Raw genomic sequence first — 26,371 nt, 5'->3', positions numbered from 1 at the left:
AAGCCAGCCTTCGTCCGGCCGGGCATGCAAACGGGCGGGGTTGCGGATGCTGAGCGCCTCCTCTCTGCGCGGCCTCCCGCGCTGGGCTTCGAAAAAAGAATTCAAACGCTGACCATATCAAAGTTTTGTAAGTGGATCATCCGTAGAGGCACGAGTGTTCGAAGAGAGAGTGGACCTGAGCAACAACATGACCTGTAGGCAAATGATCGGAGTGGGAGTCAGAAATGTGGTCCTTGCGCGAGGGGAGCTCGATAGACTCGAGGGGCCAGGATACGCCGCGAGGAGGACGGAGTTGCGCCGAAAGGCGAAAGAAGCCGCGAGAACAAGGGACCGGCAGGCGGCGGCGTCGCAGGACGAGGCAGAAGAGAACGACGCGACAGAGGAGGAAGTGACAAGGGAGAGAATGACGAGGGTGGGACGACCGCGAGGTGGCATGAAGGTTGCAGCGAGAATCGGCGAGAGACTGCGAAGAGAGATAGGAAGAGGCAGACTCCCTAGGGTGGGCGACGGATAGCGCACCACACACCTCTCCTTAAAATCCCTGTGTGGTGGCGGCGTGCCGTCCTCCCATCCCTCCCTTGGGTTGTCTGTTTTCTTTCTTTCTTTTTTGTAAGTGGAACTAGCCCAAGTGATATGCGCCGCCGAGCGTGACTCATCGAAGTGGCGATCGGCTCCTCACGGCAAGTCGTTGCTTGAGCGCTTCAACCTCAAAGCCTCTTTGCGAACGGTGTGCCGACCTCTATCATCCGCTGCACGCCCGCCAGCTGATAGCCATCCCACTCTCGTCGTCGAACAAGTCGATCTCTGCACGATTTAGGTTTTAGGGCCCTCCCCCGAGCCGTGTTCAGAAACACCAAGCAGCGAAGCGAGGCCACGGCGAGGGTGAATGAAGCGGGGTAAGGCTAAGGCCCCTTACCCGCTTTAGTCTTACTTACAGACGAGGCCGCCCACTCAACTCCCAACGATACCGCTCTCCGCTATCTAAATCTATGACGAACAAAACAAGGAGTAATCTGCATGACAGTACGCGTCAGAGGTGCTTCCCCCGCTGGGTGCAACTAACGTACAAGGTGGCTTCCCAAGCCGGGTGCACTCGGTGGTACGACTGCGGATGAGAGGGGTGAAAGGGGGTGGGCGGACTACTACAGCCCGGCGCCAAGGTCTGTCTCCGAGGCGAAACGACCAATCCCGCGCTGCTCTTGCGGCGCCAGCATGCACTCAAGAGGAGCTCACACGAGCTGCGACGGCGCGGCGACAGCGCCCTCCTCCTCGCCGCCGCCCTCGTCCTCGTCCTCCGTGAACGAGCCGAGCCGCCTCGGCCTCGCGGGAGACGCGGCGGGCGAGGAGCTCCACGCCTGTGGCGGGGCATCACCTCGGCTCACCTCGGCTCACCTCGGAACTCATCTCGACTCATCTGCGCCTGCGAAGGTGCGCCCCGCCTCGCGCCGCCCCCGCTGGACGGCGTCGAGCTTGCCGTCGAGTGGCGCGGCGGCACCTGCCAAGATAGCCCGAGATAGCCCGAGATGAGCCGAGATGAGCCGAGCTACGAGCGGCGCGGCACCTGCCGCCTCGCTCCGCCGCCCGAGAGCACCCCCGCTCGACTCAGCGCGAGCGCCTGCCGCGCCGACTCGCGGAACCGCACAGCGCCAGAGCTGACCGAGCCGCTGATCTCGCTGCCGTGCCGCGAGAGCGAGGAGCGGAAGGAGCGCCGGTTGGGCGACGAGTCGCCGGAGTGTCGCGAGCCTATGAACAGGAGCTACGAACGAATCAATGACTTGTGCATGGCCGTCGAGTCGCCAGAGGTGCGCGAGCCTACACAGGAGGGGCTCCCGGCTCCGAGAAGGCTGCTGCAGGTGGGAGGAGCAGAGGGCAGAACGGCGAGTGCGCCGCGCGAGGCGCGCGCTTCGCCAAGGCCAAAGGCGACAGCGTGCCCCGTCGAGGCGGAGCGGCGGCGGCTGTAGGGCGAAGTCACGCTGCTCGCGATCGACGAAGGGGGGCGGTGCATGCGTGGCCGACCGCCCGGCGTGGCGGCGGCGTCGAGCGGCTCAGCGTACTTCGCACCGGGCTGGTACCTGCCAAAGGTTGGCCTCAGCCGGCCGCCACCACCGCCCCGCGCGTCGATCTCGGACTCGATGGCCGAGATGAGGTCGCCGAAAAGTGGTCTCTCCTCCTTGCCGGCGGCGGAGACGTGGACGTAGGTTCGCGGGAAGATTGCCTGTGCCGCAAGGGAGAGCGGTGCCGTGTGAGACACACAAGGGAGGAGGAGGAGGAGCGGTGGCCATAGGCCAGCTTGCCTTGACGCGCGGGCGGACCGTGTCGAAGATGACGCGAGCGTGCGCCTACGCCAAGGCTTGCTTGGCTGTAGTGTCGAGTGCGTAGGAGTGTAGTCACGCTTGCCCGCGCCTAAGAAGCGAAGGGCCGCGCGTCCAGAAACGGGAGGGCTGTGCGGAGCCGAAGGGGGCACGGCTCGTCGCGCCACGTCGTCAGAAGCGCAGGAGCGACGGCGGCTCTCGTCGCTCGTAGGGTCGCCCGCCGTCTCGGCCCCGCTGAAGCGCAGCGCCTTGTGCGGCGAGTTGGCCTCGTCGCACTGGTCGCACGCCCTCGCGTGCCGGCCGCCGCCCCTCGCCTCGGACCGCATCTCGGACCGCATCGGAGGGCAGCGAGATTGCTCCGAGATCGGGTACGGGTCACCGCCCGCCTCGCCTCCTCCTCCTGCTCCTCCTCCGCCGCCGCCTCCTCCCCCGATGGTCGAGTCCGTTGAGTGAGAGACGGTCGCCAGCGACAACTCGCCCTCCGGCTGCTCCTCCGCCCTCGCCTTCGCGGCGGCCGGGTCCCCGCAGTGCACCACCTGCCCGAGATTCGCCGAGATTAGGCGAGATCCGGCGAGACTGGCCGAGGTGGGTGCCCGCAACGCACCTGCTCGTAGATCTGGCCGTACAGCCCAAGGATGGGCAAGACGAGCAGCTCGCGGTCGCACGGCCGTCCGCCCGGGTGGCCGAGCGCGCAGCAGGAGAGCTCTCCCTCGAACACGTGGATAGACGAGAGGAAGTCCTCCTCCTCGGCCACCGAGGCCACCCCCTTGGGCGCCATCGGCTGCAGCCCCTCCTCATCGGCGTAGTACATGTTCGCTGCGCCGCGGCGAGCCCAATGCGACATCACCTCGGCGCGGCACCAGCAGCGCGAGTGGAAGGTGGAGCGGTCGCACCTCTGGCGGCTCTCGTGGTGCATCGCTTCGGGCGTGACGACGACGAAGCAGTGCAGCAGCGAGGCGAAGAGGGGCAGCGAGCTGATCGACAGCTGTTGCACGCTCTTGACGCGCTGCGGGATGGAGACCCAGTCGACCCACACGTAGATGGCGTCTGGTGCGACGCCCTCCCGCTCGCCGATCGCGAGGATCGCGCGGCACATGGAGCGGAACTGCTTGGCGTCGGGGTCGGGCGCCTAAGAGGAGGAGGGGGGAGGAGGGGGGGGGGGGGGGGAGGGGGGGAGGGGGGGGGTTGGGCATGGCAGCGAGAGAGAGCGCTGGTGCACCGGCCCGGCGTCGGGGTCGGGCGCCTGGTAGCCGAGCCACTGGTGCGAGAAGAAGACGGTCAGGTGCTCCGTCAAGAAGGGGTCGCTCACCGAGTCGACGAAGACCACCGCACCCGCGTCGCGCAGCTCCTCGTGCGGGCGGAGCTCGCCGAGCCGCATGAAGTCCGAGGCGCGCATCAGCACCATCGGAGTCTGCAGCTCGTTGACGTAGCCCATCGCGTCCGTCACCTGCCGCCGCACGAGCGCGTCGGCGGCTCTCTCGAGCTCCGCCTTGCGCCTCACTCCCCTCCGGATCGAGCGGCATCCGAGCACGAGCAGCACGAGCACGAGCAAGCCGGCGACCGTACACAGTGTGGCCACGAGGATCTGCAGGTTGTCCTCGGAGCAGCGGCGCTTCTCGTCCTCGTCGAGCGAGGCGTAGAAGCCGTCGCACAGCGCCGCGGCCGAGAGGGGCAGCAGGTTGAGCGACGCGCGCCACCGCTGCACCTGCCCCGCCGCGCCCCCGTAGTCGCGGGTCACATCGTCGTAGTCGCTCCGCAGCTGGCTGACTAGCGCGTCGCTCGCGGCGGCGAACGCGAGCTCGTCGACCTCGGGTGCGGTGAGGAAGGGCGGCGTGAGCAGGAACTCGTCGAGCAGCCGCTGGTCGAGCCGCTCGTTGTAGTCGCTGAAGCCGAGCAGGAGCAGATCCTGCGCCGCGTTGCTGCCTTCGTCGAAGAGCTCGGCGAGGAGCTCGACGAGGTCGTCCGCAGCCTGCTGCGGCCAGCCCTCCTCGACCAGCTCGGCTACCGAAGACGCAGCATTCGCCACTTGCGATTGGCGGTAGAGGCCGGTCAGCGGCACCTTGGACGGGGGCAGCTCCGAGAACCACGTGAAGAGGTCGAAGAGGGCCTTCTTCTTGCCTTCGGGCGAGGAGGCGCGCAGCGCGTACGCCTCCCCCCCCTCAGAGAAGAAGGTTGCTCGGTTGACCAGCTTGCCTATGAGAGGGTTCCTGGAAGGGTCCTCGAAGGCTCCGAGAGGCAGAGGAGGACTCGGTCGACCAGCTTGCCCGTCCGGCTGTGACGGACGGCCTTGGGGCAGAGGTCGGGCGTGCACTCGACCAGCCCTCCCGTCGCAGGGTCGAGCACCTTCTCCGAGCCCGGGAAGAAGGCGCGGCGGCCCCAGTAGTACCCGTCCGCCGCGTCATGCCCCGGCAGGGCCCACGTCGTGTTCTCGCCGCTCGAGGCGTTGACGTGGTACTGCGGCGTCACCGGCGTGTACTTGCCCGTCAGCATCTTTGTCAGCGTGCCCGGCATCGAGATGACGCCCGCGCACCGGCCGGACGCGAAGGCGGACTTGCGGTCGCACTTGCTGTTGCCGGCGCCGGAAAACAGGGGGTCGCCGCGCAGGGCTTGCGGCACCCAGTCCGCCGACTCGGCCTGGTCGGGGCAGTTTGAGGCGCGCAGGACGCGGTGGAAGAGTTGGAGCGCCTATGTGGGGGGGGGCGGGAGGGCTGCGTCGATAGGGTGAGAGGGAGGGGAGAGTGAGGGTGAGAGTGAGGTACAGCTGTATCGCACCAGCATATCAGTGATCTAGACAGGGATTGAGAATACATAATACCGCGCAATCCATTGATCTCCTTATCAACGGCAGATTTTCAGGGGGTCAGTGCGGGGCGGGGCGGGGAGGGGCAGCGCACCTGCATGTAGGCGGCGTTGCCGACCGTCGTCTCGAAGCTCTGCACGTCGAAGAAGAGGTTCTGGCCGGTCCGGTCCCCGCTGCAGTCCCCGGATGCACACGCCTGCTCGTTTCTCATCATCAGCGGCGCCAGAAAGGCCGTGAAGTAGTTTGGCTGCGGCGTGAGGCAAAAGCCCCAGTCGCCGATGCCGTCGCCGTTGTGGTCCTTGCCCTTGAGAAACTCGGAGACGGCGACCAGCTCCTCTAGCGTCTCTGGCGGGCCTACATCCACTCGCCGAATCTATGATGCGCATGTACGGGAGCAGCGCAGAGCTTCCTGCCGGTATTCGCGGCGGACCTGGCCAGAGGCCCATCGCCTCGAGCTCAGGCTGCCACTGCCGAAAGACGTCCTCGCGCCACCCGATCGCGATGAAGTCGACGTCGAGCGGCAGCGCGCGAACCTGCCGGGCACGACCCGTGAGCTTGGCACTCGGCATGAGGAGAGGAGAGCGGGCGAGACAGCGCGCCGTATTGCTGAAGGAGACAATCGAGCGGCTGGTGGGGTTGATGTCGAGCCAGTCGATTTCTGGCGTCGCGGCGATGCGCGGAGACAGATTCTCAAGCAACGGCTCCACATTGGGAACCCACGGGGCTTGCACCACATAGCCGTCGTAGATGCCAGCGCCCTCTGACGGCGTCGGGGCGACGGTGCCACAGTCGGCCTCAAGCGCATCTGCCATGCCGTCCTCTCCCAGAAGGGTGTAGGTGAGGGTTATTCGGGACCCAGTGCACGAGTTGAACTCATCCAGACGCGGGATCCACAGGCTGTCCTCCTCAAAGCCGAGTAGCGCCGCCGGGACGTCCTTGTGTGCGTCGCAGAGAGTGGAGAGCTCAGACGGGCACCGCTGGGTGCAGTTGCGGCTCTCGGAGCTGCTGACGGGGCCACACGCTGATTTTGGCGATTCCTGTACAAGCGCTGCAAACAAGGCGATCACTGGCGCCATTGTGCGCCGCCGTCCGGGCTCAACCCAAAGTGGTCGGCCACAACACTCGGAGCGATCGCTTTTTGTGACCTGGGTTATTTCTTCTTTTCGTGGTGACTGGCGAGCAGATTTTATTTCTTTTTTGAGAGCGCCTTCGTTGTAATAGTACAAACCCAATGTTTCTTTTTTACGCTAAGGGATCAAGGGAGGAAAGTTGCAATTCCAGGGGTCGTTGTGGCGGGCCACCCTGTCCAGAAAGGCATGGATGCCGATCTGGGGTCTTTCGTTCTTCTTTTGTGGTGAAATTGTTTGTGCCAGTGCGTGCGAGTCCTTTCTTTTTTCTTTTCGCTACTAAAATCCAAAAACAAAGTGTGTTAGAGTTGTTTGGTATTGAACGGATCTCCCGCCTTGAGGATGGCGGCGATATCGCCCTCACCAAAGGACTTGTACATCTGCATCACCGTCTCGACGGGCGAGGGCGGCTCCGGCTTTGCAGTCGACGAGCAGAGACCCATTGGAACGGACGGAGGGGCGGTGGCGTGTATGGCCAGCCGTGGGGCCTTTTCTCTCGGCGGGCGCCGAGGGATCGCCGGTTGGAGACACGTGGCCTGCCTGCCTTCATCAAGCCTGCCTTCATCCCGAAAACTACTTCTTTGGAAGCACCACTTTTTGCTCCTCCCCGACCGCCCTCTCAAACGTCGCCTCCACTCGTGCCCCCGAACGAACGCATTGCGAATGCTCCTGAATGAACACTTAATAAATGAGAGCCATGCGTCAGCTTAAGTGGCTGTGGGCTTATTTGCGAGTCCCGCGTTCCTGCGGCCCCGTAATGTTCGCGAGCGCGCTCAGAAGTAGCAGGCAGGTAGGTAGGTAGAAAGGTGAAGAACAGCCAGGCTCGGACTGGACACCAACGCGGTATGGGTGGACGCTAGACAGATGATGACGACACGCACGAGCGACACACAGACACAAACAAGCTCACAAGACACACAGCCAGCTGGCTGCCACACACCCTGAGCAGGCGCAGCGCCTTTCAAAATTCTTTTCTTAGCGCTGTCCTCCACCGACCATGCCGCCTTCGTGGCTTTCATCGTTCGCGCCTGCCGCCGCCGGGTTCGTGCTGGGCGTGCTGGCGCTCACCGCTCACTCGCACGCGCAGCGGCGGCGGCCGCGGCGAAGGCGGCGAGTCTTCGTCTCCGGCTGTTTTGACCTATTGCACTCGGGCCACGTTGCCTTCTTCGAGGAGGCTCGCTCCACCCGTACCGTGATCCGTAACACATCATGTCGCGGTCGAAGCCAGCTCTCAGTGCTCTGATGCCCGCTGGTACGCACTAGGCCGCCGCTCTGGGCGAGCTGCACGTCTCCGTCGGCAACGACGCCAACGTCACCGCCCTCAAGGCTGCGCCCATGTTTCCAGAGGCTGAGCGGGTGTACATGGTGCGAGAGAGAGAGAGAGAGAGAGAGAGAGAGAGAGAGAGAGAGAGAGAGAGAGAGAGAGAGAGGGAAGAGAGGGATGAGAGCTCCGCGAAGCTTTGCGGACTCGCCAAGCCTAGTCAGCTGTCACCATTCATAATGACTATTGCTTACTGTTCCTACTCTTCTTATCACTCTGTCCCGCCGAGGTTGGCGCGATCCGGTGGGTGTCGCACGCGTTTGTCGCCAGGGGCATGGGGCACGACCAGGGCCGCCCGGGAATCGCTGCGGTGCGACTGGGCGGAAGAGGTCGCGCTCGGGACGTGTCCGTGGTCGTGTGTCGTTGTAGGCGCAGACCTCGACGCGGTGAAGCCGGACATCTTCTTTGTCAATCACGACGGCGACACGCTTACTCGCCAGCGGCAGCCGTGAACAGCGTCGCTTCACGCCTCGAGGGTGTGAACAGGCGACCAGCCGAGCAAGCGGCAGCAGTGCGCCGAGCGGGGCATCGAGTACGTCGTGGCGAAGCGCGCGCCGCAGGCGGGGCTGCACGCCCGCTCGTCCACCTCCATTAAGGCGAGCCTCGCGGCGGCCAAGAAGAAGGGGTGAGCTAGGGGTGAGGGGCGGGGTGCTGCCTGGACGCCGGTGTGTTAGAGGTTTGTGTGCGCGCTCACCCTAACAGTTTTAGGCCTAACAGAGAGACAAAAGAACCGGAGTCGGGACAGCGACCCAGAGTAGAGGGCCAATCAACATTTTTGTCATGTCTCATGACACATGATGAGCGACCTGTTGTAGCCTAAAGTCTGTGCAGGTTGCGGAGGACACGAAATCACGATATCCCGGCGCGTGAACACAACTAACTGACGTATCTGCTCCTGACAGTGGCACGCACCGCGCTGTGGCGCGTGCCACTGTCTTTGTTTGAAGTTAAAAGTCGAATCAGAGCGGTGTCGGCGCTGTCCCGCGATTTTGTCCCCCGGACCGCCCGTCCGGCACCGCTCCGGGACGCACGCCGGCGAAGCACCATCAAGCTGCTGTACGGCCCTGGCATCGCCTTCCCAGGCTTAGCTAGATTGAGAGATATTGTGCACATGGTTGGTCTCTACAATATATACACTGACACTTAACCTCCCAGAGCTCGTCCCGCTCCGTCACGGCCATCCTTGGCCTCCGGAGGGCCCCCGGCCGCGGCGCGGTGCGGCGGCGTCACAAATCCGACCACAGAGCACCGGGACGCGGTCGGGCGATCCGAGGCCCGACTAGGCGTATGCATTGCCTATCCAGGGCTATCACCTGGACCTATCAACAGGCGCCTGCGGCGCCGTGGTCAGGAGCTGCTGTTCACACTTGCACAGACTTTGATACGGCACATACTCGAGGTTGCTCCGACTCTCTGTTGTGGACCTTTGGGTCACGGGCGGGCGCAGCCGTGAGAGTGGCGGATAGCAGACGGAGAGCGCGGCGCGGGTGGGCGACGATGGGGAGGAGGGAGCCGGTGGGCGGGGGTGATTGAGGGCTGATGGGGTAATGCATGGCCTACGACATGCCACTCGCCGTGACAAAGTACAACTCGCCCTGCCCTCTGAGTCGCACGTATCTCTCTATCATATCGTCTCGCCTCTCTGCTGCGTGCTGTTGGTGCTGCACTGCTCGCGCCGACACTCTCTTCTACTTTCTTCTCGAACGTCCTCGTCCCGCGCAGACAAGTGAGACAACTGACAAGAGACAGAAAGTGCAGCGACAAAGACACAAGATCAAGAAAGCCTGGCTGCCCGATTTTGTGTGAGCTCTGGGTGTCTTGGATTACCGGCTTTCTTAGAGACCTTACCTTACCTCCTCCGGAGCGCCCCCCTGCGGCCCCCCAAATAGCAGCGCGATCAGCCGGTCCACCTGCTGCAGAAGCCCTCCCTCAGCGGCGACCCCTGTGCTCTCGTTCGCCGCCGCCACCGCCGCAGAGAGCGAGGAGCGCGCGTCCAGCCCCAAATGCGTACAGATCCGCGAGACCTTCTGCGGCAGCGTGGCACCGTGGAAGGTGCCTCCGACGCCTCCTCCCACAGCGCTGATTGCGGTTGCCGGTGGCGGGGCGGCCGGTGGGGGTCCTAGCTCGAGCGCCGCGAGTCGCATGGTGAGCGCCTCCTCGCGTGCCGTCGCCGCCTCCGCCTCTGCCCTCGCCGCCTCCTCCCGCCCCCTTGCTTCCCCCTCTCGCCCCCTCGCCTCCTCCTCCCTCGCCCTCGCCGCCTCCGCCTGCAACCTCGCCTGTTCCGACTCTAACCTCGCCTGTTCCGCCTCTGACCTCGCCCGTTCCGCCTCTGACCCCGCCGTCGCCTCGCGAACCCTCGCCGCCGCCGCGTCTGACCTAGCCTGGGAGAGCGCCTGCTCGATCGCCGACCGCGTGCTGGACTGCTCAGCCTGCGTCGTCCTCAGCGGTGCCGCGGCGCGCGCCGCCTCCTCCTGCCGCGCCTGCGCCTCCATCTCGTCCACCAGCGCCGCCCGCGCTGCTCGCTTCCGCTCCTCCTCCGCCGCTCGCGCCGCCTGCTGTCGCCTGCCGCGAGCCTCGCTCTCCACCGCAGCCGCGGCCGCGGCCTCGGCCCTAGCCTCCCTCTCCAAACGCTCCTCCCTCTCCCGCCGCGCTGCCTCGAGCAGCCTCGCCTGCCTCTCTCGCCGCGCCGCCCGCTCCGACTCCTCAGCCCGTCGCGCCTCCTCGGCTGGCGTCACGCGCTCCTCCTCGTCGCTCTCTGAAGCCGACTCGCGCGCTGGCGCCGCCCTAGAGGTGGAGTCGGCCGATCCCTCTGCTCCTTCGGTTGCGCTGCTCCTCGACCCGCGAAAGCCGCTCTGCTTCTTCTTCCTCCTCCTCCTCCGTCCCGCCTCCTGAAGTGGAGGCGGAGCCCTGGCCGCAGCTTCCTCCTCCAGGAGCTCCGCCGCTAGCTGCTGCCGCCGCTCCGCCTCCGCTGCAATGTCCTCTGCCGTCTGCGACGCCGCCGCTGCCGCAGCCCGCTCCTGCTCCTCCCTGCGTGCGGCGAGCGCTCGGCGCGCTCGCGATACATTCTCGGGCACGGACACGGCGCACGGAGGATCGTCGCGGCTCAGGGAGGCGATGTTGACCGGGTGGTTAAGCGCATCGCGAGGCTGTCCGGCCTTTGAAAAGCGCATCGCGAGGCTGTCCGGCTCCAAACCCAGGCCCACCACCTCACCACGCGAGCCGCGCACGAGGATGCCGCGCCCGACGATCTGGTCCTCTCCGGTGAAGTAGAGATGCTCACCGAGAATGAAGCCGCCAGGAAGCGAGGGCGCCGGCTCGCGGCTGAGCTCTTCGGCCCGGCAGTGCACGTCTCCTCGGTTGCCGGAGAAAGACATGGAAACAGCGTCAGCGTCGCCGTTGCGGGCTGGGCCGGTGACCGATCCTCGGCAGCCAAACACGGCCTTGTCCCCCTGCTCCTCGACGAACCCTCCGCCAATAAAGTACAGCTCCTCTCCCACTCTGAAGCCACCGGGCAGGCTAAGCTCGTGGGACAGCGAGGCGAGTTTGCAGTTTACCCAGTCTTTGTTCCCTGGAAACAGCATCTTCAGGCCGTTGCCCTGGTGCTCGCCGGTCGCGGGGCCGACGACCTCGCCCGACTGGCCGTGCACGAGCTTATCGCCATTCTCAAACGACTGGTTTGGGCCCGTGTAGTACAGCCGTTCGCTAAGCTCGTAGCCGCCCGGCAGAGGCGGCGGCTTCTCGCTGCTGAGGTTTGGCAGAGAGCAGTTTATGGAGCCTTTGTTCCCTGGAAACTGCAAGCTCAGGCCGTTGCCTTGGTGCATAGCGCCGGTCGCAGGGCCGACGACCTCGCCTGACTGGCCGTGCACGATCTTATCGCCACTCTCAAACGACTCGCTCGGACCCGTGAAGTACAGCTGGTCGCCAAGCTCGTGACCGCCCGGCAGAGGCGGCGGCTTTTCGACGCTGAGCCTGAGCAGACGGCAATCTATCCAGCGTGGGTTCCCTGGAAATTGCATCTTCAGGCCGTTGCCTTGGTGCTCGCCGGTCGCAGGGCCGACGACCTCGCCCTGCTGGCCGTGCACAAGCTTGCTTCCAGACTTAAACGACTGGTTCGAGCCCGTGTAGTACAGCTGGTCGCCAAGCTCGTGACCGCCCGGCAGAGGCGGCGGCTTCTCGCGGCTGAGACAGAGCAGAGAGCAGTCTATGTAGACTTTGTTCCCTGGAAACAGCATCTGCAGGCCGTTGCCTTGGTGCTCGCCGGTCGCAGGGCCGACGACCTCGCCCTGCTGGCCGTGCACGAGCTTGTCGCCATCCTTAGACGACTGGTTCGAGCCCGTGTAGTACAGCTGGTCGCCAAGCTCGTGACCGCCCGGCAAGGCCGGCCGCGCGCCGCTGGCCATTTTCGGGCTCTAAAACTCTGGCTGCGGAGGCGGCCCCCCCCGGGCCGGGCGGAGGCGGCGCCGTTGGCTTCTCGTGCGAAAAGTTGGCTTCTCAAGCGAAAAGAATTTTACAATTTAGCTGCCTCGCACAAAAGACACCGCCACATTCCTGAGACGAGCGAGGGCAGCCTCCTTAAAGGCGAAAGGGTCTAGATTTGGAGCGCTCGCCGAAGAGGAGTACGACAAAATAGCACCCGTGATTGCCTGTACGCTACCCGCACTCACGGACTCCATACCCGAAAGAAAGAGGAGGGAGCTCGCGGAAGAGGTGACGAGTGAACTACAGGTAGTGGGGAAGGCAGCCTCGATTGCCATACAGACATGGGTGCGAAACAACGACAAGACCAAGGCACGGGCAGAGGAACGAGAGAAGAATATAGGGTGATCTGTGATCTGTGAGGGTCCGCCCGCAGGCGCATTTTGTATACCGAGGCGGTGCCCGGTGCCGAACCTGTCGGACCTTAAGACAGCGTTGTAGATCCCTGGGCGAGGGTGATGGCGTCCCCGTCGGGTCAGGGCTGAAGGCGGGGGAGACCAACCCGATCTCTCCGGCGTCCCAGGAGCGTGATTGACACCTCCCCCCGTGCCAACAGCCCCATGGAGGTAGGCCGCTCGTCTAGCCAATCAGCCTTAAGCGAGCGGCCTGGCCGTTGGAATGGCCGAGAGTGACGGCCGGCCGTTCGGTCTCTTCCCCGGGGGGGGCCTCAATGACCTAGTTGCCCGGCCGAGAAGGGGAGGACGACTGTCCCTGACGGCGAACCTCAGTTACGAGCCGCCCTCCCCTCGAGACGCGAGGCCAGTGCACTTGGGGCCGAGCCCCAGCGTACACCGTCCCACACGCCTCACGCGGCCTCTGGCTGGAGCGGGATCGCAAGCGAGTCCCCCAGGCCGGCGCGCGTCTTCCGAGAGAGGAGCAGGAGCGAGGGACCTTCTTAGTAAGCCGGCATGCAGGCGCATGCACGGCCGTTCAGAAGCTTTCCCAGCCGTTGGAATGGCTGCGCTCCCGCCCCTCACGCCGGGTGGACAAGCGGGGGGGAGGTCAATGACCTGCCTAGTAAGCCGACATGCCAGCATGCCGACCTTTCGGAGCCCCCCCTCGTAGACGTGTGCCGCTGGGATCATTCCAGTACGCCCGAGGGCGACGGTCCCCCGGTAGTAGACGTTGGCGCCGAAAAGGGAGGAGTCGCCGGAGGACGGGTAGTCGTCGATCATGCGGGGGGGGGAGGAGTCGGCGAGCAGCAGGGAGGAGAAATGCCTGAGAGGGTGGGGAGGGAGGCGTGAGGCGCGAGGGGAGGGGGCGCGGTGCGCGGGGCGTGCGTGGGACGCGCGGCGTGAGGCGCCGGGCGTGAGACGGGAGGCGCGGGGCGCTCGAGGTTGGGGCAGGGTGTGTTGTGTGTGTGTATGTGTGTCTGTGTGTATGTGTGTGTGGGTGTGGGTGTGTGTTTGTTTGTTTGTGCGAGGGCAGGGCAGGGCAGGGCAGGGCGGCGGCGAGCGGCGAGCGGCGTCGGCGAGATCGGCGACGAAGCGAGGCGATGGTGACGTACACGGCGGCAGTGTTCACGGCAGCAGCGCCGGTGTCGGCCCCGCGCAGCGGTGGCGGCGCCCTGAGTGAGGCAGACTGCCCTGCACAGCCTGCTGGGAACACTCCCGACGAGCGGCGAGCCATGCGGGCCCGCCGCGGGCGACGCGGGCGGCGAGCCGACACGCGTGTCGCAGGCGTAGACAGCACTGGCGAAGCGAGGCGGCCGACGCCGGCCCCGGAGGCGGCTGCAGTAAGAGCAGCGAGGCAGAAGTCACTGTCCAAGGCGTACTGAGCAGGCTGCCATCGAGCAGCTCGCCATGCGGGCCTGCCGCCGGCGACGAGATTGGAGAGCCGACAGGCATCAAAGAGGTAGGTACTGAGGAGGGCCATCGCGCCCGAGGCGGTCCGCGCCGGCCCTGCAGGCCGTCTCAGAGAGCCTGGCGAGGCTGTACAGAATGCCAAGAGCATACTGAGCAGGCTGCCGTCGAGCGACGAGCCATGCTGGCTCGTCGCAGGCGATGAGGTCGAGGAGCCGATCGGAGCGTCGCAGAGGCTGCCGACCACTGCCGTTCGCCCTCGGGCCCAGGGGTGGAAGGCAAGCTTCCTGGCGTTTCTGGCGAGCGTCCAGACGTCGCAGAGCATCCGGCAGGCGCGCAGCGACCCAAATTTTTGCTCACCGCACGGCCGTGCGAGCCGTCGGTCGGCGGTGATGGTCGGCGTCGGCGCGCGCCGACCGACGCGGCTGCAGTGGGCGTCATGTGGCGGGCGTGGGAAAAGAGCATTGTCCGAATTTCGGCGGTCGGGCTCCGGTCCAGAATATAGGGTGGATAAAGCGCCTGTTCACGGCATGGAGGGTGAGCCACACCGAACGTACCGAGCGAAGAGCCGAACGGAAGGAGGACGGAGAAGATGACTCCGAGGAGGACGAACCAGTGGAAATTCAGTTGTCAGATGTCACGATGCATCCGAAGGGGACCCCAGCGCCGGCATCATCCGTAGAGGCACGAGTGTTCGAAGAGAGAGTGGACCTGAGCAACAACATGACCTGTAGGCAAATGATCGGAGTGGGAGTCAGAAACGTGGTCCTTGCGCGAGGGGAGCTCGATAGACTCGAGGGGCCAGGATATGCAGCAAGGAGGGCGGAGCTGCGCCGAAAGGCGAAAGAAGCCGAGAGAACAAGGGAACGGCAGGCGGCGGCGGCGCAGGACGAGGCAGAAGAGAATGACGCGACAGAGGAGGAAGTGACAAGGGAGAGAACGACGAGAGTGGGACGGCCGCGAGGTGGCATGAAGGTTGCAGCGAGAATCGGCGAGAGACTGCGAAAAGAGATAGGAAGAGGCAGACCCCCTAGGGTGGGCGACGGCTAGCGCACCACACTCCTCTCCTTAAAATCCCTGTGTGGTGGCGGCGTGCCGTCCTCCCATCCCTCCCTTGGGCTGTCTGTTTTCTTTCTTTCTTTACACTGGGCACGGGACTGGCTCGCACTGGCACTAACACAGGCGAAAAGAATTAAATGATATCCCGTGGTAGAGCAGTACGTAAACTAACAGGTAACCTACAACGTGAACAAGTTAGCATCTTCTCCATCGACAACTGCAAGAAGAAAGAGAGATATCTCTCTCTCTCTCAACTGCACCCTAAGGTGGAACAGGGCGAGGTGGCCACCACCCGAGGCCGACGACGCGCGGCGGCGCGCGGCGCGCGACGGACGGTAGCCGCCAACCGGATTTTCTCACTTTTGCACGACGGATTTTTTTCTCCTGGCATTTTGTTTTCTTTACTTGTAGACCCTAAAATTCTTTTTCTTGAAGTCGCGCTCTCGCCGGCGGCCTGGCCCACACCTGCTGTCCCGCTGCGATCGTCGTGGCTCGCCGCCCACCACCAACAAGGCTGTGGCTCAGCGCACTCCACGCTCCAATGCTCCTCGACTCTGTCCGAGCCGCGCTGGCCAGCCGCTCGCAGACGCTCCTCCCTTCGCTCCACGCCGAGGGCACCGACTGCTACCGTCTCTTCCACGGCGCCACCGAGGGCGAGCCTGGCTGCACCCTCGAGCGCTTCGGCGACCTGCTCCTTTGGCAAACCTTTCGCGATCCGCCAGACATGGACCCGCAGGAGCTGCTGCCGCGGCTGCGCGACCTCGTCGAGGACGAGACCGGCGTGCCGCTGCGAGCCGTGCACTGGAATGCGCGGCAGAAGCGGCAGCGGTCGCGCGAGGGTGTGCTCGTGCCGCCGGGCGCGCCGCTGCTGGCTGCGGAGCACGTGGGTTCCGAGATCGGCCTCAAGTACCGCATCGACGTGCGTCCGCCTGGCCGCATCTCCAGGCCTCTGCGAGACCCTTCTAGGAGCCTTCTCGGAGCCTCCCTGCAGGTGCCTCCGCCCGGCCGCGACCCGAACCTCTACCTCGACTTTCGCGCGGCGCGCCGCTGGCTCGCTGCAAACAGCGAGGGGAGGGACGTGCTCAACGCTTTCGCCTTCACGTGCGGGCACCGGCGTGACGATGCCATTGATTCTTCACGATGAATCTTGATCGATCATTGACAGGTGCGGTGCCGGCGTGGCGGCGCTCGCGGGGGGAGCGCGACACGTGACGACCCTCGACTGATCCTGTCTACCTCACGAACCTTCCAGGAAGCGTCTCGGAGTCTTCCTGCAGGTGACGAACCTCGACTTTTCGCAGTCGGCGCTCGACGTCGGGCGAGAGAACGCGCGGCTGAATGGCCTGCCTGTTGGCGCGTTCGAGTGCAAAAAAAGGGGTCTCTCGCAGCCTCCACGGGAGCCTCTAGGCTTGCCCGCCGGCGCGTTCGAGTGCGTGTGCGGCGATGCCCTTCCCGCGCTGCGCCAGCTGGCCGGTCTGCCGACCAACACAGACCGGCGCTCGCGCGGCGGGCGACGGCTCCTAGATGCTGGAAACAGACCCGTGACTCCAGCTGGCACTCGATGCAGTGCTCACACCCTGACCTTGTCTACACAACCCTAGGCGAGGGCGCGGCGGCGGGCGGGGCGGGGATCGCAGGGCCAGCGGGAGAGGCGGAGGCGGCGCGAGCAGCCTCGCCCCGCGGCTGCGGCAGCGCGCGTTCGACGTCGTGGTGCCACCTCCGCCCGCGCGGACCAGCCTTCTGGGGGCCTTCTGGGAGCCTTCTAGGAGCTCTCTTGTGAGAAGGTGCTCGACCCGCCGACGTGGACCAAGACTGCTGCAGGTGCCGTCGATTCGGAGGGCTAAAGAGCCCTCCAGAGGAGCCTTCTAGCAGCTTTCTAGGAGACTTCCTGCAGGCGCCGTCGACTTGGTGAGGGACTACCAGTCGCTCTTCAAGCCGTGTGTGCTCGCGACGCGGCCGGGCGGAACGGTGCGCGCAGTCGTCGCACAGTCTTAGAGCGCAGTCAGGCGCCGCACAATCTTAGAGCGCAGTCAGGCGCCGCACAATCTTAGAGCGCAGTCAGGCGGCGGTTCGAGCGTTGAAGGAACGCTGCTCACATTGACGCTGATCGCGCTTCACACGGTGCACGGCTGTCCCAGCGCAGGGAAGAGAGACCGCGAACAGGAGCCACGCTGCGAACAGGATTGGCCCTCTCCCCACACGCGCCCTGCTGAGCGGCCAGGTCCTCGCCGTGAACCATGTCGCGTCGGTCGAGCTGGACGAGTGGGTGGACAGCCTGGAGCGTTGCGCCAAGAAGGCGGGCCGGCCGCTTGAAGACGTCACCGTGCTGCCACCCGAGCAAGACTACCCGTCGCCCGACGGGAAGCACCCGCTCAAGATGGCGCTGGCGAGGGTCGCAGCAGGTTAGTCATACGATTAACTAAGATTCATGACTCCAAGAAAAAGTAGTTAAAGCCGAATTCTGTTTCTGATTTGCCATTTCACCCTCTCCGCGCACCGCGGCAGCGTAAATAGGGTTGCCTAACGTTAATTTGGGGCCTAACAGTTGCGCTATTGTCAGGGTAGGCTCCGCCCCACTGTGATTCGGACTGAGCGACGGCAGGACCCTTTGAAATCATGAATGGCGGCGTCCGGTGAGGCCCACACGGCCGGGGGTGGTAAGTGGGTGATAGGAGGGCCATAAACGACCATCACACCGGCCACCGGACCCCTCCACCCCCCCAAACACAGTCCAAACCGGCCCCGGCGGCCGGCGGGACGCACGCCGGCGCAGCACCATCAAGCTGCTGTACGGCCCCGGCATCGCCTCCCCAGAATTAGCTCTCAGTCAAGATATTGTGCACATGGGTGGTCTCTACAATATACTCACTCACACTGAACCTCCCAGAGCTCGTCCCGGTCCGCCACGGCCATCCTCGTCCTCCGCGGCGCCGGCTCCGGCCCCTCCGCCGCACTGTGATGAGCGTCGGCAGGACCCTTTGAAATCATAAATGGCGGCGTCTGGAGAGGCCCCCACGGCCGGGGGCGGTAAGTGGGTGATAGGAGGGTGATAAACGACCATCACACCGGCCACCGGACCACTCCACCCCCCCCAACACAGTCCAAACCGGCCCCGGCGGCCGCCGTGCAGGAGGCCGCCGGGGCGCACCAAACGGCCCTTCACGGCCGCCATACGGGCCACCACGGCCCGTCCCGGTGGCACGGGTGCCGCCGCGCACCCGCCCGACGCCCCCGGCCCGCCAGCTCCCGCTCTGGGGGGCTTCACCTCCGCCAGCGGGCCGAGCGTGCCGCCTTCTCGCCGCGCTGCGGCCGCACGCCCGAGAAGTGGCCGAAGGGCGACCTACGCGGCACTAAAATCACGACTAGAAGCGCCGCCCGCCAGCAGGCAGCTTGCCCGCCGCGCGCCGCGCGCCGCCGCAGCCCCCGGCCGGCGCTGGAAGGGCTATGCCGGCCGGTAGCCGCCGTCGCGCCGCCCGGCGGCCGCGTGGGCCGCAGCGGTTGGGGAGGCGGCGCCAGGACGCTCCGAGCGGAGCTATGAAGAGCCTGGGGCGCGGGGTGGGGGGCCGGGAGGGCGACGTGGGCGATGGTAGTGGCGTGGGTGCGCGGGGCCGGCGTGTGGGGGCGCGGGGAGGTCGGTGGTGGTGTGTGGTAGTTGGGGCTAGAACGGAGGAGGCCGGCCGGGATGGTGGGAGGGAGGGGGGGTGACGGTGTCGGAGGGGGTGGCGGGGCGGGAGGCGGCGGTAGCGGTGGCGGCGGCGGCGGCGACGGCGGCGGCGGTGGCGAGGGCCACGGAATAGGCGGCAGCCAAGGCGGCACGGGCGGCAGAGGCGGCGAGAAGGGCGGTGGCGACGGCTCGGCGAGGGCGGAGGCCGAGGCGGCGTGGCGGCGCGTCGGCGGCGGTGAGAGCGGAGGGGAGGACGGTGGGGAGGGCGGTGGCGGTGGCGGCGGCGAGGCCAGTCGCGTGGGCGGCGGCGAGGCAGGTGGCGGGGCCGGAGGCGGCCCGGAGGGCGGCAGCGGCGGCGCGGCGGCAGCGGCGACGGGCGGGAGGGTGGGCCGGCGGCGGCGTTGGGCGAGGCGGCGGCGCGGATGGCAGTGGCCGGGGCGGCGGTGCGGGTGGGCGGGAGGCGGCCGCCGACGGTGGCGGTGGCGGCCGGGCCATCGGCGGCGGGCGGCGCGGCGGGTGGGGCGGCAGCGGGGCACCAGGAGATGGTGCCGTGGGCAGCGCTGCGGGGAAGGGAGCAAGGGGCGGAGGGAGGGAGGAGGGGGGGGCGGCTCGCCTGCCGCCCTCGAGCCGCGACAGCCGGTGCCGTGGCCGGCCCGCCTTCGAACGCGAAGGGGGGACGGCCTCATGCCGCCTCACCGCGAGAAGCGGCGGCCGGCCGCCACCTCAAAGGAGGCCTCTCGCGCTCGAAATACGTGCGAGGCACCTGCCGAAGGGGGTGGGGTGGTCGGGCGGTCTAGGGGAAGGCGTCTCCGGTGGGTGGGCGCCGCTCCTACAGCGCGCGGGGCGGGGAGGCCGACTGCGGCGGTGATACGGTCGCGCGCGCGGGGCGTGGAGGGCCAGGGAGGTGGAATCCGGGGCGGCGGAACCTTCCGATTTTTTGCGGCTTTAATTAGCCCGAGGCTGGCCGGAGAGAATTGACGTATTCGATTTTTGTTTTTCCGCTGGTCCAGCCGGCCAGCCGTGCCTACGGCGAGAAAAGGAGCGTCAGACCCGGTCCGATCTCGCGCTCCAGCGGGAACGCCGAGCGCCTCGGACGCCAAGCGGAAACGGCGTTCCGAGGCGGGGCGCGGTGGCGATCGCCGGTCGGCGCCTTCGCGGCCGGCCGGCCCGGTGGGTTGCCACGGCACATGCGCCGCGCGCCGTCGCCAGGCCCCGCCGCCGCCCCGCCAGAGCAGCGGCGAGATGGGAGGCGGTCGGCGGGTGACATCGGCTCTTCGAGCGAGCTTTCAGCTCACTTTGACGACGCTAGGAAAATCAATTCGTGGAATCCAGTCCGAGATGCAGTGAGGCGGAGCCTACCCTGGTTGGCTGAAATCCTCAACGTTGTTCAAGTGTTCACCCCAGCCCATGCTGTTACTGTTTGTTACTGTTTGTTACTGTTGTTCAGCGGCCAGCAAAAGCAGAAAATGGCAAAAAACCCGGGTAAAACCCGAAAATACCTGGGATTTTCCGGGTATTTTCGGGTATTACCCGCACTGTGTGGACACTAGAGATCGTCGTGGGTCACTGCCAGGCCTTCCTTACTGTTGTTCAGTCGGCCTAACGTTAGCTACTGTTGTTGGGGGCCCCCACTGTTGTTCTGTTGTTACTGTTAACACTAGCAACACTGTTCAGCTCTTAACGTTAGGCAACCCTAGTCCGGACCCCCCCCCCCCAGCAGCAGCGCTCTGCTGCTGGGGGGGTCAGACCCCCCCCCCCTAGCAGCAGGGATGGCTTTAGATGTGCAGGGGGGGTACCCTAAGCGTAAATTGGTTGACGCACATGGCGACATGCCCCCCCCCCCCCCGCACGTGTAATCGCGGGTTGCAACTCAGTCTGTCTCAGCCAACAGCGGTCCCAGGGCGCGCCCCAAGCGCGCTGCTGAGCGAGCCGCAAAAAATCTCCGTTCGCGCATCGCGGCCTCGGCACGGCGCCGCGTCTCTGGCTCGCGGGCCTCCGGAGACCGGACGGCTGCGCAAAGCGTTGGCCGTTGCTCTCGAAAGTCGTCGTCGACGACGCCCACCGAAATAGCGAACGCCTTGACCCCCTATCTTCCTCGCGAGTGCGGTGCCAACCAAGTCACACCTTGCGGTCCCGCACGGGCACGAGCCTACTCGCGACACGCGCTGTGAAAAGGCTGCTCACGCCCATCGCTCCCAAGGAGGGGGCGAAGCGCCGACTCGGGGGAGCGAGCGAGCCACTCGGAGGGGTGGAGCCACGGCTCTGCGGGCTGCGGCTCCCCCTCGACGGGAACCAATACTCCTCGTACCTATCCACGGTATTTGATGTGAAGATAGCACTGTCTCGCACCCTCGCGACGGGACCCCAGTCTCGTCGCACTCGGGGCTCTCGTCATGGCACGACACGAGACCGGCGCCAGCGCGCGGCATCAGCGCGCGCAGAGCCATGCAGCTCCGCTCTTCCTCCGAGTAGAGCCGCGTGAGCTCCGTGCTCGAGAGAACCTACGCTCACGGTGGCAGCGTAAGTGGCACCGCTCGCATCACCTCGCAGGTCCGTGCTCGAGGGGTGCCTGCGCGACCACCCTCGTCTTGAAGGTGTAGCGCCCCTTGAAGTTGTGGTAGAGCGTCGCGTACCACTTGTTCATCCCGATATTGTACTTGCCGAGTTCGCCGAGCGAACGGCCTGTGCGGCGATACACGATGCTAGGCCACAGCTTTGCGTCCTCGCTCCGCAGGATCAGCACTCGGACACGGCCGTGCACGAGCCACGCATCCTTGGTCACGGGTGAGAGCGGGGGGATGGTGACGTTGGCGCCGATGACGCTGGGGATCGTGTCGACGATACCTTCGGCGAGGAAGGGTGCCAGGCGGGAGAAGCGGGAGAGGTGGTCGTGCTGCTTGGCAGGCCCGGACGAGTTGGTCACGTTCATGAACTTGGCGTAGCCCTCGAAGAATTGCGAGATGGCGCGGTCAAATGGGTTGCGTACTGTGACAAAGAGCCACACCTTTCCCGTCGGCGGCAGCTGGCTCACGAAGGCCTTGGCGACCTGCGGCCGGTGGATCTTGGCGCCGCGCGGGAAGGCAGTGGCCTGCGTCGTGATCCACGGGAGCCTCCGCATCCCGACCCACGGCCCGAGCGCAAACTCGAGCGACGTGGAGGCCGTCTTGCCGAGCGTGTAGAGCAAGACGTGGTCGGCGTCGGCGTCGAAGCAGGCAACAGTGCCGCCGCACAGCGTCGCGGGGCCGCCGCCGCCGCCCTTGCCGCCGCCCTTGCCGCCCCCGCCACTCGCCGCCCCGCCCGTCATCTGCATCTGCCGGCCACCCTCCTGCGAAGGCCCACACGCTCGTGTGAGGCAGGCGGCAGTGACTTGTCCCCGCAGCCAGACGAGTCGGGTATGACTCCCATGTGCAAGCGCTCAGTCAGTGATTGGGTGATGTGTGCGTGCGTTTGCATGCGCGAGCGCCTTTGCCGAGTCGCCGCCAATGTGCTTACGCCCGAGGCTGAGCGCGGGGGCCACGAGGCCGCAGAGCAGCGCGATAACGAACGCCCTGCGGCCCGCTGCGCTGCCCATAGTTACGGCGGTGTGCGGGATCGCTCGAGCGCCGCGGAGTGGCAGCGGGACGTGTCGTCTGCCTGCGGACGCGTGTCATCGCAACTTCTTCGGGCGATTCGCAACATTGGTCGAGTAGAGGGTGCGTTCTGCAGTTAAGGGGAAACCCGGTACACGGAGCCAACCCTCGGAGACCCGTGTTATGGCCCTGCGACCGCGCACCCCCAAGGGCTAGGGCTCTCTTGCCCGCTCTCGAGGTTCTCGAGGTGGATATCCTTTGGCCGCGTTGGGTAGCGAGGATTGGTGTAACCCGAGCCACGGAGGCGTGTTTTCTGACGGCCGACCGTCAGTGCACGGAGTTGCCACTTCTCCGACTGCCCCGGCTAGTTCACGGGTTTCGCGGGAGTGACCCCATGCGTCAAACCCGAGACCTAGCGCGGGTGGGTTGGAGGGGCCTCGGAAAGGCGCGCAAGCACGCCCTACGTCTTCCCCTCCTCCCCATCGGGCCGCATGAGCGGCCACGCCTCGCAGATTCGTTTCCGCGCCTGGGTCAGGCGCGCGGGGCATCCCCCGGGTCGCTCGACCAGCGATCCGAAGAGTGGCCGCTATGCGAAGGAAAGAGTGGGGCCCTCGACGCCTCAGTCCGGCCCTCCGAGGGGGGAAGGGAATTGCGGGGTCCCCTCGGGCGCCTCAGTTCGGCCCTCCCGAGGGGGGGAGGGGAGCAAGGGGGTGGGGGGATCGGGGTGGTGGGGAGGGGTCTCGGATTTCATGCCCGCAACCCGCCGCGCGCGACCACCAGCCAGCTTTTCGGCGGGGTCGAGGACGGTGCGTCGAGAAAGCTGACACCAATCCTATGTATGTATGTATGAATCCTCGCCACCCAACGGCCAAAGGATATCCACCTCGAGACCTCGAGAAAACCCGCAAGAGACGACAGCTTCTCACCTTCGACCTTGCGTGACAGCTTCTCACCAAAAACTGCCTTAGTCGGCCTCCCCGGTTCGTTCGCGATCCTCCGTGTACCATACAACGACTCCCCACCATCCTCTGCCTACCACGATGAGATGCCCTACGACAAGACTGCCTCCTCTCTCTCTCTCGTGCGTCCTCGCCAATCGTCTGCGACTGACGCCCGACGCTTGCCCTCGCTCTCAGAGTCTTAACCCGTGCTATGTCCGCGTCACGCTGTGCGGTTTACGCCGTCCTGCTGGCTTCCGCTGCCGCTGCTGCGGCCGCCGACGTTGGCAAGTTCGACTGTGCCAACCGCTCCTATCCAATGCAGACAGTGTTGAACGAGACTACGCAAGACTACGAACTCGTGGAGTTGGATCTGAAGACGGGCGATTACAACCTCGTCTACACCTTTGACTCCAGGTTCAGTGACACCAGGTACAACCCCAACGCACCGACTCCCTCGCCGACCATGAACGCGATGGCCTACAACCAGAAGGACTCGATCGCCTATGGCCTCTTCCGTGATTCAAGCATGCCGAGCGATGACTACAACCTGTGCCGCCTGTCCGCCGACCAGGCGGAGCAGCCGGTGCAGTGCCTCTGCAGGGTACAGCGAAGCAGTAAAAAGGATGACTACAATGGTGGCTATCTCTACGCTGGTGCTATCCACAACGACACCTACTTTGTGAGCTCGGGAGGGCACGACCTGTTCGCAGTCCGGAGCGTGAGCAGTCTGACCGTCAACACCGACGACGTTTGCCCGGGAAAGTGGCTCTATGAAGGCTATCCGGAATTAATTGCGGACTTTGGGGCGCCAGACTTTGCAACTGACTTGGAGACGCTCGGGCTCACGAGGGGTGATCTCATACATCAGCTCGGTTGGAACGATACAGGGATCTCGGAGAACTATCTCAAATACAGTCTACTCTACGTGTTTGACAGCAACGACATTGTGATTGACTGGAAGCCGTTCAAGCAAAACAATGCCGCAGAGGGTGTGAAGCAAAACTATGCCGATCTCATCACGTACGAGCTTGAAGGCCGGACGTACCTCGTTTGGCTCGGCGAGAGGGACGCCTCCATGTTCGTCATGAGAGTTGCTGGAGAGGAGATCGACGGCTACGCCCTCATTCGTACTCGTCTTGTATGGGATGACTGCAATGGGTGCCCGGGTCCCGGACCGTTCGTCACTTTCGGCGCCGGCTTTAAGTACGTCAACGAGATCGGCGTGCAGCTCTACTTTGCGGCGAACAGCGGCGTGGGCGTGCTGAAGGTTGACGTCGCACAGCTCGATGTCGCGATCGGGGCCTGCAACTGGACCACGCATGCCTGCGGACTCGGTGCCGGTACCACCGTCGATCTCACGCGCATCAATGCAGCCTACGAAACCACGACCAATGACGGCTTCAACTGCGAGACGGCGCATGATCCCTTTCTTCCTTCGCCTCCGCCGCCGGCACCGCCGATGTTGCCTCCGCCGCCCTCCACTTCGCCCTCGCCGCCTCCCCCGTCGGCCTCGCCCTCGCCTCCGCCACCCTCGCCGCCACCGCCGTCACCGCAGCAGCCGTCGCCGCCACTCCCGTGCAGCTTGGTCGGCGACTTGGTGATCATTCTTGATGCCAGCGGCAGCATAACAAACAGCCGGGACGATGTGGCGGCGTTTGCACAGGACGTTGTGGACTCCTTGGATCTCGCCGAGACAGTCGCTAACGTGGGGCTGGTACAGTTTGCCTCCGACACGACCAAGCTCAGCGACCTCACCTTCAACACTGGCGACCTCACGTCTGCCATTGAGGTTTACAAAAACGGCGGTCCCCCGTATGGATGGACCTTCATCTCCAACGGGCTCCTCATGGGAGAGCAGCTGCTCGCTACTGGCCGCTCAGGTGTCACGAAGGTCATGCTACTCCTGACCGATGGAGAGCAGACCTGCAGCCGCAACCCAGGTTGTGTCGCAAACGACGACTCCTGTTACGAGAACTGGGACTTTAACAACAGCCCGCTCGGCGATTACAAGGCCGGGAGTCTTTGCGGAAACGACATCGGACCTTATCAAAAGCCCGAGGCGATACGGCAGGCGCAGCTGATCAAGGAGCAAGACCCAGACCTGGTCCTTTTCGCAGTTGGCTTCGGAGGGGTGAGCAACGACACGCTGGAGGCCATTGCAACGCCTGGGGACGGCATCTTTGGCAGCACCATCCAAGACATCATTGCCGAGTTTGAGGAGAAGAACCTCTGCACAAGGCTCTCTCCGTTGGCCCCGCCGAGCCCGCCATCGCATCCGTCACCGTCGCTGCCGCCGCTGCTGCCGCCGTCCCCGCCGCCGCCCTCGCCGCTCCCGCCGCCACTCCCGTGCAGCTTGGTCGGCGACTTGGTGATCATTCTTGATGCCAGCGGCAGCATAACAAACAGCCGGGGTGATGTGGCGACGTTTGCGCAGAAAGTTGTGGACTCCTTGGATCTCGCCGAGACAGTCGCTAACGTGGGGCTGGTACAGTTTGCCTCCGACACGACCAAGCTCAGCGACCTCACCTTCAACACTGGCGACCTCACGTCTGCCATTGAGGTTTACAAAAACGGCGGTCCCCCGTATGGATGGACCTTCATCTCCAACGGGCTCCTCATGGGAGAGCAGCTGCTCGCTACTGGCCGCTCAGGTGTCACGAAGGTCATGCTACTCCTGACCGATGGAGAGCAGACCTGCAGCCGCAACCCAGGTTGTGTCGCAAACGACGACTCCTGTTACGAGAACTGGGACTTTAACAACAGCCCGCTCGGCGATTACAAGGCCGGGAGTCTTTGCGGAAACGACATCGGACCTTATCAAAAGCCCGAGGCGATACGGCAGGCGCAGCTGATCAAGGAGCAAGACCCAGACCTGGTCCTTTTCGCAGTTGGCTTCGGAGGGGTGAGCAACGACACGCTGGAGGCCATTGCAACGCCGGGTAACAGCATATTTGGTAGCACCATCCAAGACATCATTGCCGAGTTTGAGGAGAAGAACCTCTGCACAAGGCTCTCTCCGTTGGCCCCACCGAGCCCGCCATCTCCGCCGCCACCATCTCCACCGCCGCCCACGCCACCGCCGCCGTCGGCGTCACCGTCGCCACCGCCGCCGTCGGCGTCGCCGTCGCCGCCGCCTCCGTCCGCCTCGCCCTCGCCGCCGCCGCCGTCACCTCACTCTCCTGGCCAGCTGGCCCCACCGAGCTCTCCGCCTCTGCCGCCGTCCCCGCCGCCGTCCTCCCGGCCGCCGCCCATGCCAGCGGACGATGTGAAAACCCGCGGCACGGTGGCAGTGCACAGCCG

The 26,371-nt window shown here is 65.2% G+C and overlaps 6 protein-coding genes across 6 annotated transcripts; 2 read left to right on the top strand and 4 right to left on the bottom strand.

Annotated features, from left to right (window-relative positions):
* Nucleotides 1-884: 884 nt before the first annotated feature.
* Nucleotides 885-2,709, bottom strand: EMIHUDRAFT_351822 (hypothetical protein). The gene is made up of 6 exons (XM_005789114.1): nt 2,404-2,709; nt 2,295-2,339; nt 1,888-2,215; nt 1,562-1,743; nt 1,421-1,495; nt 885-1,355 (listed from the first exon to the last, which is right to left on the bottom strand). Exons 3-6 carry the CDS (start codon nt 2,003-2,005, stop codon nt 1,230-1,232), a joined length of 501 nt encoding a protein of 166 aa, XP_005789171.1. The 5' UTR covers nt 2,006-2,215; nt 2,295-2,339; nt 2,404-2,709; the 3' UTR covers nt 885-1,229.
* A 1,719-nt stretch (nt 2,710-4,428) lies between these two features.
* On the bottom strand, nt 4,429-6,224 carry EMIHUDRAFT_433684 (hypothetical protein). The gene is made up of 4 exons (XM_005789113.1): nt 5,712-6,224; nt 5,543-5,645; nt 5,207-5,466; nt 4,429-4,997 (listed from the first exon to the last, which is right to left on the bottom strand). Exons 1-4 carry the CDS (start codon nt 6,186-6,188, stop codon nt 4,506-4,508), a joined length of 1,332 nt encoding a protein of 443 aa, XP_005789170.1. The 5' UTR covers nt 6,189-6,224; the 3' UTR covers nt 4,429-4,505.
* A 1,012-nt stretch (nt 6,225-7,236) lies between these two features.
* EMIHUDRAFT_98168 (hypothetical protein) lies at nt 7,237-8,189 on the top strand (the record flags this gene model as incomplete). The annotated part of the gene is made up of 4 exons (XM_005789112.1): nt 7,237-7,431; nt 7,503-7,604; nt 7,790-7,889; nt 8,047-8,189. 4 exons carry the CDS (start codon nt 7,237-7,239, stop codon nt 8,187-8,189), a joined length of 540 nt encoding a protein of 179 aa, XP_005789169.1.
* A 4,777-nt stretch (nt 8,190-12,966) lies between these two features.
* EMIHUDRAFT_200931 (hypothetical protein) lies at nt 12,967-14,514 on the bottom strand (the record flags this gene model as incomplete). The annotated part of the gene is made up of 5 exons (XM_005789111.1): nt 12,967-13,008; nt 13,080-13,254; nt 13,729-13,846; nt 13,974-14,263; nt 14,480-14,514. 5 exons carry the CDS (start codon nt 14,512-14,514, stop codon nt 12,967-12,969), a joined length of 660 nt encoding a protein of 219 aa, XP_005789168.1.
* An 878-nt stretch (nt 14,515-15,392) lies between these two features.
* On the top strand, nt 15,393-17,528 carry EMIHUDRAFT_351819 (hypothetical protein). The gene is made up of 10 exons (XM_005789110.1): nt 15,393-15,826; nt 15,899-15,998; nt 16,063-16,105; nt 16,175-16,238; nt 16,305-16,407; nt 16,499-16,607; nt 16,682-16,718; nt 16,792-16,865; nt 17,119-17,299; nt 17,463-17,528. Exons 1-10 carry the CDS (start codon nt 15,439-15,441, stop codon nt 17,477-17,479), a joined length of 1,116 nt encoding a protein of 371 aa, XP_005789167.1. The 5' UTR covers nt 15,393-15,438; the 3' UTR covers nt 17,480-17,528.
* Nucleotides 17,529-20,679: 3,151 nt separating this feature from the next.
* On the bottom strand, nt 20,680-21,871 carry EMIHUDRAFT_98165 (hypothetical protein; the record flags this gene model as incomplete). The annotated part of the gene is made up of 3 exons (XM_005789109.1): nt 20,680-20,869; nt 20,911-21,062; nt 21,143-21,871. The coding sequence occupies 3 exons, from the start codon at nt 21,869-21,871 to the stop codon at nt 20,680-20,682; spliced, it is 1,071 nt and encodes a 356-aa protein (XP_005789166.1).
* Between the last annotated feature and the right edge of the window lie 4,500 nt (nt 21,872-26,371).

This window comes from Emiliania huxleyi (genome assembly GCF_000372725.1).
Source record: "Emiliania huxleyi CCMP1516 chromosome Unknown EMIHUscaffold_13, whole genome shotgun sequence".
NCBI lineage: Eukaryota > Haptophyta > Isochrysidales > Noelaerhabdaceae > Emiliania > Emiliania huxleyi.
Note: the sequence above shows the minus strand (reverse complement) of the source record. Positions and strands in the feature narration are given on the sequence as shown.

What these genes read in the sequence shown, in the direction of transcription:
- EMIHUDRAFT_351819 (XM_005789110.1), top strand. Translation starts at nt 15,439, where the DNA reads ATGCTCCTCGACTCTGTCCGAGCCGCGCTGGCCAGCCGCTCGCAGACG. An exon ending in AGAGAACGCGCGGCTGAATG is followed by an intron (nt 16,239 to 16,304) that starts GCCTGCCTGTTG and finishes GGGAGCCTCTAG; the next exon opens with GCTTGCCCGCCGGCGCGTTC. An exon ending in GTGGACCAAGACTGCTGCAG is followed by an intron (nt 16,719 to 16,791) that starts GTGCCGTCGATT and finishes GACTTCCTGCAG; the next exon opens with GCGCCGTCGACTTGGTGAGG.
- EMIHUDRAFT_433684 (XM_005789113.1), bottom strand. Translation starts at nt 6,188, where the DNA reads ATGGCGCCAGTGATCGCCTTGTTTGCAGCGCTTGTACAGGAATCGCCA. An exon ending in TTGTCTCCTTCAGCAATACG is followed by an intron (nt 5,646 to 5,711) that starts GCGCGCTGTCTC and finishes CGTGCCCGGCAG; the next exon opens with GTTCGCGCGCTGCCGCTCGA. An exon ending in GCAACGCCGCCTACATGCAG is followed by an intron (nt 4,998 to 5,206) that starts GTGCGCTGCCCC and finishes CCCCCCACATAG; the next exon opens with GCGCTCCAACTCTTCCACCG.
- EMIHUDRAFT_351822 (XM_005789114.1), bottom strand. Translation starts at nt 2,005, where the DNA reads ATGCACCGCCCCCCTTCGTCGATCGCGAGCAGCGTGACTTCGCCCTAC. An exon ending in CGAAGCGCGCGCCTCGCGCG is followed by an intron (nt 1,744 to 1,887) that starts GCGCACTCGCCG and finishes TCCTGTTCATAG; the next exon opens with GCTCGCGACACTCCGGCGAC. An exon ending in GCGGCGGAGCGAGGCGGCAG is followed by an intron (nt 1,496 to 1,561) that starts GTGCCGCGCCGC and finishes CTATCTTGGCAG; the next exon opens with GTGCCGCCGCGCCACTCGAC.